The 12,553-nt window shown below is 41.1% G+C and overlaps 1 protein-coding gene across 1 annotated transcript; it reads right to left on the reverse strand.

Annotated features, from left to right (window-relative positions):
- Positions 1 to 276: 276 nt before the first annotated feature.
- Positions 277 to 9,082, reverse strand: LOC138590140 (translocating chain-associated membrane protein 1-like 1). The gene is made up of 11 exons (XM_069660709.1): positions 8,711 to 9,082; positions 7,720 to 7,780; positions 7,494 to 7,612; positions 6,657 to 6,773; positions 6,507 to 6,565; positions 6,168 to 6,252; positions 5,457 to 5,527; positions 3,994 to 4,098; positions 3,740 to 3,883; positions 3,467 to 3,627; positions 277 to 3,353 (listed from the first exon to the last, which is right to left on the reverse strand). The coding sequence occupies exons 1-11, from the start codon at positions 8,828 to 8,830 to the stop codon at positions 3,280 to 3,282; spliced, it is 1,116 nt and encodes a 371-aa protein (XP_069516810.1). The 5' UTR covers positions 8,831 to 9,082; the 3' UTR covers positions 277 to 3,279.
- Positions 9,083 to 12,553: the final 3,471 nt, after the last annotated feature.

Raw genomic sequence — 12,553 nt, forward strand, 5'->3', positions numbered from 1 at the left:
CAAGTAGGTCTTCAAATATATCCTTAAGTGAAATAGGTGGAAAAATTTGTAACGAGCAGAAGTCGAGAGAGGGAAGCTTTAAAAACCAATACCGTGCGTTGTGAATTTCTGTGCTGCTTCACCTCAGAAGTGGATAATTATCTACAGCTCTCATCGTTCACGGTGCACTCTGAAACCCTGTTCTACTACATCTGTGGGCAGTGTGAGAAACATGTTCGACAAGTTTGCGTAATGAATAAAAGCTTTATTCAAACATGAAATAAAAAAATAGTGACAAAGAAAAATGATCAGAACGCACAAGAATTTGCATAAATATATACCATCAGAGCAGTTCAGAGACGACGTATTTGAAAAGGAAATATATATCGTAACATCTATAAATAAGCTGCAAAATAAAAACAAATCAATGCAGAATGAGTTAATAGAATACAACAAACGTGTGTCTCTTTTGTCTTTTTTTAAAAGTGGTCAATGCATTAATTGTTGTTGCCATCTAGAGGTCGCTCCTACAGCTGAATCATTGCAGTTCTTTAATTTAGTTTTCAATAATAAACAATTTAAAATTGCGCAACTCCTATTTGTAAATCACTGCGAGTCAATGCAGAGGCAGCCCAAGTGAGGACGCTGTGTTGCGGTGCCCTGACATAATGCATATTATGCAAACAAAAAGTGCATTCCTGTGGGATTATACAGGCCATTGTGTCTCGAAGCGAGGAAGGGGGGCGTGAACTGCACAGCGGCTCGTGTTTCAGAACCTGAACGTCTGCTGATTGTTGGACGTACGATGAGCAGGAAAATCTTAGAGATGGTTTCACTCTGCAAAGTTCTACATGCAGGTCTGTAATCACGACAAGAAAAAACACCTGCAGGACTTAAACAGACACAACGTGATACGTCCTCTGATCATATATTTAAACTCATGTGTCGATGACAGTGTAATATCACTATTATAAAACACGTAGTTGTGAAAGCTGCAGCGTAAGCCTGCAGCATACTGTTAAGTGAGCACTGTTATACGCTTGAGTTCATTTTGCTCTAATAAGGCCATGAAGTTAAATAAACCATTAAGCTAAGTAAATGTTTACACTCATACCACAACGTATACCCACGCTAACAGTTCAGCAAGCTTCATTCTTATATAAAAAAACAATTCATATTAATATGGATGCAAAACAAATATTCACACGTGTGTACTGAACAACAGTGAATTTCAACAGTTCCCCCTCTATAAAAATAGCTTAAAAATCTGACACATATTTCAGTACAGTGTAGGGTTAAGTCAGCTTTTTTTTCTCTTTTACATCTGAGACAGTTTTAATAACAGGCTGGTACAAACGTCCTCTGCTCCTCCTTTCCTCCTATGACACTGCCATGCACAGACGCAGGGCTTTAAAGACCACCAAAGTCCCAATAAGGAGCGCTAAAGGGAGCAAAAAAATGAGTGGCATCTTCATCTCCTCCCTGCTCTAGACTCCAACTGTCCGCAGACAGACAGTACAGTCTTTTCTGTACAGAGCGTCACATGCATGGTGGTTAAGTAGTAGAGCAGGACACGGCCGATAAGAGGGAAGAGTTTAGCCAGCAACAGTTTAATGCGTGCACTCCGTAGCAATGTCAGAATCATTGAAAAGGTGGAGCAGAGAGGACAAAACAGAAGTCACAGAATCTCTCTCACACAGGAAAGGTCATCTGAGGGGGCGGAGACGTTCGCACAGAAGCATTTAGTAACCTATAGAACACACACCGATCCACAGCTCAGTGCTTTAACACACGGGAGTGTCGTGGGAGCAGAGACGGGTCCGACCGAAGTGAACTAAAAGACAGGAAGTGGTGGTGAAATCCAACACAGGGCAGGAGTCAATGAACAGATTGTCACATTTCATGCTCTGCACGCAGGCAATTAGTTTTTTTTTAACGAGACAAGCAATAAACATCGCTGTCATCATCATTCACACCCAGTTAATTCACATACACAGTAGGCGAAACAATACTGTACCCACACGAGTTAAGTGCACAGGCATACAAACACACCTCCCATTGCACCATGGGATGTCACTTTGAGCGTAAGTGGTGAATAACTTGTCCCCCGATACCCAAGAATTAGAGAGCAAACAGAGAAGGCAAACAGAACGCGACACGAGCAGAACGAGTGATACAAACCACCGACATTATAAGGACACTTGAAGAAAGATTGTATTGTTTGGATTAACTGAACGCAGTTGCTATGTACCGCCGTGTTTGCTGGTTATAGCGTCTCAAAGCGTAGAAAATAATATCTATCTGTAGTTTATGGCAAAAATAAATAACTCAAACCTCTTGCAGCAGTTGTAAAAAGGCCACTGAATGCTTGTGTGTGTGTGTGTGTGCGTGTGTGTGTGTGTGAGAGAGAGATGCAAACTCAACAGCACATGTAGGAGCTAGCCATAAAGTCTTTAGCCTTAAACCCTCATGCATGAACATTACCATTAAAAAAAAGCTGTTTCTTGCTTTCCAATCATGCCATTATAAAGTTTTAACTGTATGCATACAGTACAGCATCTCAGGTCAAAGTAAAGCTTCCTCTTGGTGCGTCACCAAACCTGGACGAGCCCCCCGAAACAGGGTGAAGCCGATAACCAGGCTCGTGATAAAAGCAAACACAAAAAGTGCCTCAATCCTGTCATACGTAGGATTTCAAAGGCAGAGAGTCAAAAAAAATGGCAGTAAATGATCAATGAGTTAAGTACAAGCTTCAGTTTTCTGGCTGCAGCTATGTTGAATATTTAAATAGCACAAATATTCCTCTGGAGTCACTTATTTAGGATCTTTTCCCGACCGCAGCAGATCATCAAAGTGCTGTCCTGCAGAGAAACAAAGGCTTGTGAGTTGAACTGAACAAGGTCCAAACTTAAAATAACATCCCGCACAGATTTTTACGATACCTTGAAGAACACTGGTTCCTGTTAAATTACCAACTCAGTTTAAAGCACCCAGCCAGTTTGAAACAAAAGGACACTTTGAAGAGCTAAATCTATCCTGTTAAAGCATCAAAACCACCTCTGTCCTGCCAACGTCCCGTCCACACACGACCCGAATCAATAATAAACACTTCTCGCAGACGGTAACACTGAACCTTTCTCAAAAAGGAGCTTCAACTGCAAAGGGACAGTTATGTAAGGTTTCTTAGTGCGCTTAAACATTTGTTTTGGAGAGCCAAAATCTGAAGTTGTGTATAGACATAATGTCACATTGTCAGAACTCCCTCACTCAGGTTTTTTTGTCCCCCCAGTTCTTCCGTCTCTATGAAGCTTTGGCTTTTCTTGCCCGCGGCGATGTTTTATCCTCTGACTTTACAACCCCATTGGCAGCACCTCCTGACAAGAGAATAGAAACAATCCTGATGAATATTTATGTTCAACAATGAGAAGAAATTACATCATATATATTTGCCGGACTATAAAGATGCTGAGGTTTCCTGAATGCTCACCCCTCGTAGGCTCCCTTTTGTGAGGTTTGCTCTTTGGGCTGACCACCTTCTTCTTTGACGCCTGGTTCTGGCTGTGCTCCCTCCACTTTTTCAACTGGAAGTTAATGAATTTCCACATCATCCAGGCCTGTGTGAGGCAGATAGCTGCCAGACACGTCATCCTGAGGGGTGTGAAGGAAACAATTTAGTTAAAACAAAAGTAAAAGTGATGAAAAGGAAAGTAAAACCTCCTTAAATTTAACGCAAAAGCTAAAATAGCTTGGTGCTACTTGCCTTATAGTGAGCACATTAAAGTTGCCGTCTGCTAGAGAAAAGCCCTGGTTTTCTGTACGGGGCAGTCCGAAGCCAAATGTCAGAACGGAAAGTGTGAGGGTGAGGAGGCGGGCGATGACAAAAAGTAGTGCCCACAGAGTGAAACTGTAAAGGCAACAATACATCACATCAGGTTGTTCAGATCAAGGCACAACTGCCCTTTGAATATTAAACGCCAACTGAGACAACATAGACTTGTTGGAGGAAAGATTTACCCCTTCTGCTTGTTCTCGTCACTGAAGTAGAAGAGGCGTGAAGCGTGGAACAGGAGCTCCACCAGGTAGTGAGGGACCAGCAGCACCAGGCCCAGTCGGTGGAGGCTGCACATGACGGGACACAGAGAGAGGGGAGGTTAAAATTAACAGTTTTACACCCTCTGAAGACTTTCTACAAATCTCTGTGAGATAAAAAATAAAAGGAAGGGGATAAGCAAAGATAAGAGTTTCGTTTGTAGAGGTCTTCAAGGGTCTACCGGAACCTCAGGACCAGGGACCCGGACGGGTTCAGGTCCACATATTCCTCTGTTCCGGGTCTGTTCAACATTATGAGTAATACCCAAGTGGATCCGGGAAGATCCAGCCGTGATAAGAAAGCGTTCGTGATTAAAGTGCTGTGTGCTTCTGTGTTTGTATTTTAACTTGCAAAAATGTGTCATTGGCATGAGAACGTGTGGGAGGTAAAGTGGAAAAAAATGGAAGAAAGAGCAACAACGAGTTGAGTGACGTGTCACGTGACTGCAGGTTCAGAGAAACGTTGAAGCAAAAACCGGTAACGATGGATACCTTCCTCACTGATGTGGACGAAAAAACTAAAAGAAAATGAATATAAAGAAGTAAAACCTTGTTTATGCAAATTGTGGACAAGTTATGCGTAACACGTGTGTGTGTGTCTTCTAAACGAGCCGCGCGTTTGTCATCCGTCTGCGTGACAGCATGTGGACTTTCAATCAGAAATAACGAGTGGATTAGCATCTCTGTTTTTATCAACACGACATGGATAACACAATACCTGGATGTGTTTAATGAACTGTCTTGGCGGAGGATGGAGCATATGCACAGCCAGGCAAAGGGGAGAAGGCTGCGTCACACAGGTAGGACAAAAAGTGTTTGTTGGAGCTTGTTTTGACAGCTGACTAGCAGTAACTTGTTAATAGCAATCAGCTGTGAAGTCGTTGCTGATCGGGTCTGTTTCGCCCGGCCGGGGTCGGGTCCGACAGAACTCAGTTTGGGTCCCAGCTTTCAAATAATAGTGGGGTCCGGTTCCGGGTCGAACAATTACAAGTCTCTTAGGGTTCAGGCATGAAATTTTGGACCCGTGAAGACCTTTACTTGTTTGTAAAAAAGACAGGAAGAGCTCACAAACCAAAATACAGAATTCTCCATATAGAGGAAAAGTCAGCTGACCAGGCGTAGAGTTTAAAGATGACCTATGTGAATTCCGGACAATAGGAGAAAGCCAGATAGGACGAACATTGTCTATCCTGTAATTTTTATTTCACTTTTATAGCCTTTGCTGCAAAGTAAACTGCGTTTTACACACTGAAAGGTCAAAACAACTTTCTCAGACACTGGTTTGAAACATTGTCATTACTTTCCAAGATAAATTAGATCTGAGGGATCTCAGAGAGAAAACTTTTCTTTAAAAATTAATGCTAAAGAAAATGTATTATTTCACTCACTTTAAGACGTAGGCACCCGTGATGTGGACAACATAAAGGCAAATGTAATAGAGCTGGCGAGGGATGTCCTCCTGTGGGAACAAAACAAAGAGGGAGAGAAACATATTTTTACTGCACACAACAGTGATGTTTGCTGGAGGGGTATCTGAATGACAAAGCAGTTTATTATGTAGATTTTTAGCCATTACAGCTTAAATACCTCAGTATACATTTAAAAGTCATTTTACTTACTCTATATTGAAACATTCTTAAGATGCAATGATTTTATTTCTAGTCTGCGACCCTTAAAGCACAGCCCAGGCTCATTAACCACATTTTAGCTTTGACGCTAGGATGTATTATCCAAACTAATTAAGCCTTGACATCCGCTTGGCTCCAATTTACACTAGATAATGAATGTATGCAATACGTATATGCATAACAGCTACACACACATTCAGCATTTTAAAAAACCCAAATCAAAAACAGTGTTTATACAGTGGGAAAGGAGGAATAATACGTGATAGCTTCTACATGCTAATTCCACTAAGAAAAGACCTATCTCGAACCTTTATAAACATATTGCACACATGATCTGTCCATGTGTGACAGAAGACTACTCATTTACATACGTAGATTAATTGAAGCTCCTCTGCTTACCCAGTACAACTACAAAAACCTGAAATCTCTTTCTGTACAAGTACTTCATTTAAAAAAAAAAATGACACTCACCTTTCGTACTTTTTGAAAGTACAGCTCGGGGAGTGCATGGAGCCAATAGGCAATTTGGCAAATGTAGAAGAACTTCACCTGAAAACTAGAGAGGAGAACAGTTGGGCAAAGGTGAGAGCCTGTGTGGTACTTCAGCACAGACAGTTGTATTATATTATATAAACATACAACAGATCATGTTGTGCGTGGTGCACTGTTCTCTAACTTCTATTTAAAATAAAGTGCCATGCACGACAAGTCAAACCAGTGTGAGAAATGGAATCAAACAAAGCCTGACCTAATATCCAAACTATGATAAACATGGACTTTAGAGGCAGGTATCAATACATCTGTACTTACACCATGTGAGTGTGTGGGTAACCCTCCCATAAGAAAGTAGGATTTGTAGCAAAGTCCTCCTGTGAGAGAGAGAGAGAAAAAGGAAAAGCATTAGATAAAGCCCTAATGCAGGCTGGGACATTGTGTTTCTGTGCCTGCTGACCCTCGTACCGCTGTGAGGATGCTGCAGCCCCAGATGAAGGAGAACAGGTAGAACGCTGCAAGCTGTCCAGACTCGTTGAACTTGCTGTGTTTGGTTTTTGACAGGTGCAACCTCCTGTTCATTTTCTGAAATAAAAACACACATTCAAATGATCAAATGTGGATGCGGGGGACATTTAGTTCTTGAATTTTCATTTGAGAAGTGTGCTTCGTGCTGTAACTCACATCCCATTTCAGGACTAAGATATAAGGTGTAACATTTTTAATTGTAAGAACATTAGAAAATGATCTTTTAACAGCCAATTTTACTGCAAGCAAAACCTGTTTCAGTGATCACAAGGGCACCTGATTAGTGTTTGAAGACAGACATTAAGAAGTGGAATCCTGTTCTTTAAAGAGAGACGGATGTTTAAAAGAGTCTTTCTACACTGTTGAATGTGTTCCATAAAAAGGTTTTTATTTTTGGAATACAAATATTTAAAAATAGTCTTCTACTAACGCTCGCCTGCTAGCGATTTTTCACACGAAAGACAAAAGATGTGAGGAGAATCGTGAGCACTGTTTGGTTCAGAGCAAAGGCAGCTGGAAGGTGTCGACCTGATTATCTGCAAACAGCTTTGTAAAACTTGAATCATAGACAAGAATAGAGACAATGCATGTGGCAGTATCTGATGGGTTTGAAGTAAAAAAAAACTAGACAAAGACGATTGTAGTGAGTGCACAGGTTGTGTCATCTTTTATAATTGTAATGATAGTGGAGAGACATAAGTAAATAGATAATAATAGGCCACTGTGTAACAATGTGAGCCAATATGATGGCTGCTGTTTGGATGTTCATATACTCACATCGAGAATGTATTCTTGTATCAAGGCATGAAGGATGACCGCTATGAGCAGGTAGAAAAAAACAGTTGCCACATCTTTAGGGCCGTACTGGTAAAGGTTCACTGGCTCACTCTTTTCGTCTGCAGAAAAACAAAGAAACAGTTAGAAGCTTAAAGTCTAAAAGATGGCTTAAAGAGGCAGAATTAACATCAATTAAGTGTCACGTTACCATAAAACATGGGCTCACCTAGAACTTGTGTTACATTGTACTGGACTGTGATGAACATGATGGCGAACTTTGCTGTGACCTGGAACACAATACAACAAACAGGATTAATGGACTGATTCAGAGTGAGAAGAGAGATCTGTCTGAGAAGCTAAGCCTTTGTGTTAATAAACTAACTCTGTAATAGATGTGACTATAATCCTTTGAATGGTACCCAACTCTTTGTCATGATAACTTTTTGCTGACAAGTAAACATAAACAGGGTGTGAAGCTTTAAACATCAAACAAATGTGAAAAATCAATTCATTTAGGTGCTATAGGCGAGGGCTGCTGTGTCATTGCAAGAACCTGTATCCACTTCTTCCTGCATAACTGGGGTCTGGGGACCCCCAGGGGCTGCCTAGAGCGGCTGCTAAGTGCCTCTAGCAAAATTGTATTTATATTATAAGATAAGATTAAACTATGATTACTGCAATAACTTTATTGTGCCAGGATGATAGTGTGTTGACTCTGGACAAAGCAACAACCAATATTCATCTTCACAGATAAAGGATTATTAAGACAAAATCTGATCAGTTTTCACAGTATTCTCAGCTCTCAGTCTGTTGACTGGGTTTGGTTGAGGACAGGTTAGTGTGGGGAAAGCTATCTTGTTTCATTCAAACGTGGCAAGGTACCAATCAGCTCTGTCGAACCAGAAGGCTGGCTATTAAATGTGTAGCATGCAGACAGACTTCTAGCCTGACTATGTTGTTACTAAAGGCCAGGTCCACTTATTGATATACTATGGAGGCGAGGGATTAGCCTACTAGTAAAATGACCTGTTAGCAGAGTCAGTGGGCCTCCTCGCCATCTTCTTTGGCAAGCAGTAAGACACATGAGATGGGAAGGAGAAAGACACGCTAGCGCCCTGCCCCTGGAGTGCTGCTGCTGTCATATCAGCTAACGTTAGCAGCAGCAGCTAGCACGATTTGGCTAACAACAGCTCCTGTCCTGTCCACTCACACAGTACCTCGAACATCAGGCCGAGGAGGATAATCATGGCCAAACACGAAACCATGTCGGCGTGATTCTGGATCACAAACTCGTGGCTCAGCACCGGTGGGCTCTTGTTCTTCTTGCGGAAACCCATGGCTCACCGACACGGCTCTCCACTCTCACGTCAGGCTGGGTTGGAGCTAGCTTTCCCCCGCTGCACGGCGGCAGTTGGCCTGCACGTCTCAACGGATGGATGTTTGCTCTGCTCGCGGCTGATCTCTCCAGCGCAGTCAGTAAGCACAGTGAACTGCCTCTCGTGTGTTTAAAAACAGTCATGAAGATGCATCGCACCAAACCAAACACTACAGCGCAGCAACACCCACTTTTTCCTGCCTGGTAAAGTCAGATCACGGGCCCTCCCACTTCAAAACCCCATTCATGAACCGCCCAGTGTCATTGACGTAGAAGGAGAACCCAGGCCCGTGGTGCTTTCACGTACTCCACGTAAGCGCCTGTTTCAGAGGAGATAATTATTTACGTATATAGGCCTATAGGCTACTAGTTCTAGTTATTGATTCCTGTTTTAGTTTGAATAATACTTCAGAACAGCATACTTTGAAACTAAAGATCTGTTTGGAAATTGTATTGTAATATCAGAATTGCAGCAATTACAGCAACCCTGCAACTGAAGGAGAGAAAAAACCCACATAAAATAATTTAGTAAAAAATAACAAATATAACTAGTACATGAATAAAAACATTATTGAATCAGAAGCCAACAATCCAATAAAAATACACGAAAACAATACAGGGAAAAAGAAGAACAGAAAATGTGAAAATGATCAAGATCTCTTGTATTATATAAATATAAACCATTCATACAGAGGGCTCTGCAGACAAATTGTACTTTAAAGACCTTTATTATTAGTTTGTTTATTTATCAATTTCATTTTATGCTCACAAGGTGCATATTGCCAAAAAGTAATGTTTCATAAAATTAGGAGAAACTATTGGACACACCAAAAACTTTCCCCAGATAGTAAATTATTGTAGCACAAGAATAATAGGCTAGTGCCTGACAATATATTTACCCTTTGACTCCTCAATAAGTTTCATGTAAAACAGTAATGCATGACAAATACTTGTATTAACTTTTATACAATATACTTATGATAACCTGCTTAGGAATTTTTATACTTTGCCCCCTTACTGCCCCTAAACATTTTTTTGAAAGTAGAGCAGGTATTTCTGTTCTGTGATTGGCTAGGAAAGCCATTAGGTCTAACCTACCGTGTGACTTTTATTCTGGAGACAGTTTTTCGAGTGTTGCTCTTACCAGTGTTGCTCAGGTGCTCTTTGCCAACCGACGTGTAAACCGTGTAAAGCCATTTTGAACGTTCACTTGATATTTAACCTAAACCATGAACTTTACTTTATCACAATCCAGTCGGTCACGACACCAACACTAATCGGGTAACATCCTCTAGGGCTCTGTCGGTGAAAAAACGAACGTGCTCGTCAGTGCTCCCATTTAAAAGTCAACCCAAGTCGGCTACCAGGTAATATGTCGTATGATGTGTCTTGGGTGTTACCGTCATTAACGGACAATTCACTGAGAAAACAAACAGTCACATAGCTAACGTTAAAGTGGTGTTCAAGAAATGCGTCACAAACTTTCATCGCCAACCGTCAGATAACGTTTGCACTGCCTTCATCCTATTAATGAACGTTGTTCGATTTGAGGCTTTTGGGTGGTCTTATTCATCTTTTTAAACGGAGGAACGTTTATTTTTTTCATAAGGTTATTCTTTGTGGCTTTAAAATAACCGTTAAAGCAATAGTCTACATTAGACAGTCAACAGTTTGCTCTAAGACTCGAATGTAATTTACTGTTCTTTGACGCTAGGTGGCGGTATGAGACAGAATCGGGAGAGCAGGCCTCAACCTTGTCTATCTCAGTTCAGTTGTGCACACCAGCACAGCGTTAATGTAACTTCACAATCTTATCAACACTAGCCGTATACTGTACAGATATAAAAAGTTATTAGCTTTTTTAGCATTGTCATCGCCCGGCTAGCGGCACCGCACCCCCGTCCGACTGTTTCCCAGCCTCCAATCGCGTCCTCCCGATTTCAGCTTTCAAAGCCAATCGCGTCGCGGGGATTTCAGAATTTTCATCTTTCCCAACCAATGGCGCTCGGGGGATTTCAGCTTTCTAGCTCCCGCCCCCCTCCCTGCTCTCAGCCAATCTTAGCCACGCAAGTCCAACTTTCTGCGGGGAACCGGATGCGGCGGCAAACTCAAACTCGAAGCGGAATTTCAGCTCTCAATCTCAAGGTAAATGGCATCAATACAACTATTGTCATCCATATATTATTATATTGATCGTTCGCGCCATTGTGGTTAGCGTCTTTGTGTCAAATCCAGTTGTCGGTATAAAAAAAAAAAAGACCGACAGTCGTCTTGGTTAACACGGTCAATGTCTTCATTCACTACAATGATTATTGTTGTCAGCGTTAGAGACGCGTAAGTTATGTTTGTATTGTATTTTGTCGTGTTACATCGTCATGCATCCTGTATCTCCGCACGTCGTTGTCGTATCACCTCGATACTAACGTTGTTGAGGCCATTTCGGCTAAGTTTTTTATATATAGAATATAACATTGCCCTATTTCATGAGCTTATTGATTATTTATTAACATCTCGTGGAGGGAGGGGTCAGTTACTAAAAAAGAATGGGGAGTTTTGCTGTGTGGTAGGCTAAATAACAATTTCACAGTAACAGTGTTTTGTTTACAGTATGACCTTATAACTTATATATACTTCTAATGAAACTTGAATTATTACACACAACATGACCCTTACTGACCCTTACTTTTACCTGTTGTACCCTTCGTTTATGTATTTTTGCCCTATATTCCATGCTTAATCGCTATGTTTTATTAGTAGTTGTGAATAAGTTAATTCCACATATCTATACTATATTAACATTGACTTTGTTCTGTCTTATCTTACCTTATGATGGTAGCATTATGTGTTAAGATGGTGGGATTTGATAGTGTACATTTTTTCTCCTCTTTGGCCACAGATGGCTTCAACACAACAAAAACACAGGACTATGGGTGATGATGAATGGATGTGACGCCTGCGGAGGTTTGCTGCCGCAGGTGTTTGGCCGTCCGATGCAAGAAACAGGCCTGCTCCCCGCCAGAAGAAGTGGCATGACCTCTATCAGAAGGTAGAGTTGTATAAAGCAATTAGCATACAGTTATAAATGATGAAGCTAAATGTTTTTAAAAAGACACTTGCTTATTTGTTGTCATGAAATATTACAGATTGAGGAATGCCCAATGCAGCTGAGGGGGCAGGCAACTCTGTTCAGGGGCCCACAGACATGTGACTGTGGTTTCAATACTAAGAAGGTATTTGTAAACTAATATCAAATTGTCATGTGCAGATTGTTGATGTTGTATTCTTTATACTAATGTTTCTGCTTCTCTTTAGCCTCCCAAGAAAGTGTAGCCACCGAAGAAAGCGGCCACAGACCATCTACTGTCAGACCCACGCAGGGATGCCACTGGAGCAGTGGCTGGAAGACATTTAGTGGAAAAGGGCAGACATTTGTATTTTATTCTTTTTTTTTGGTATTGTATTTATTCACTATTGTGTTCTTTGCACTACTGGAGTCATTTGATTAATAATTTTTGGCATAATTTTTCTTATTTATTTTGTTGTGTTCAATTAATTGTCGTTCTATAATGTTGTGTGCGTGTGTGTGGAGATGGGGTGCGTGAAAGAGAGGGTTTGGGGGGTGGGACGTCTTTGTTTTCACTGTGTTTTCTATTTATAATAAATATGTGGTTTGTTTCTACAACAA

The sequence above is a fragment of the Semicossyphus pulcher genome, unplaced genomic scaffold (assembly GCF_022749685.1).
Source record: "Semicossyphus pulcher isolate SPU_LCO1_2020_fin unplaced genomic scaffold, fSemPul1.0.p SCAF_13, whole genome shotgun sequence".
Taxonomy (NCBI): Eukaryota; Metazoa; Chordata; class Actinopteri; order Labriformes; family Labridae; genus Semicossyphus; species Semicossyphus pulcher.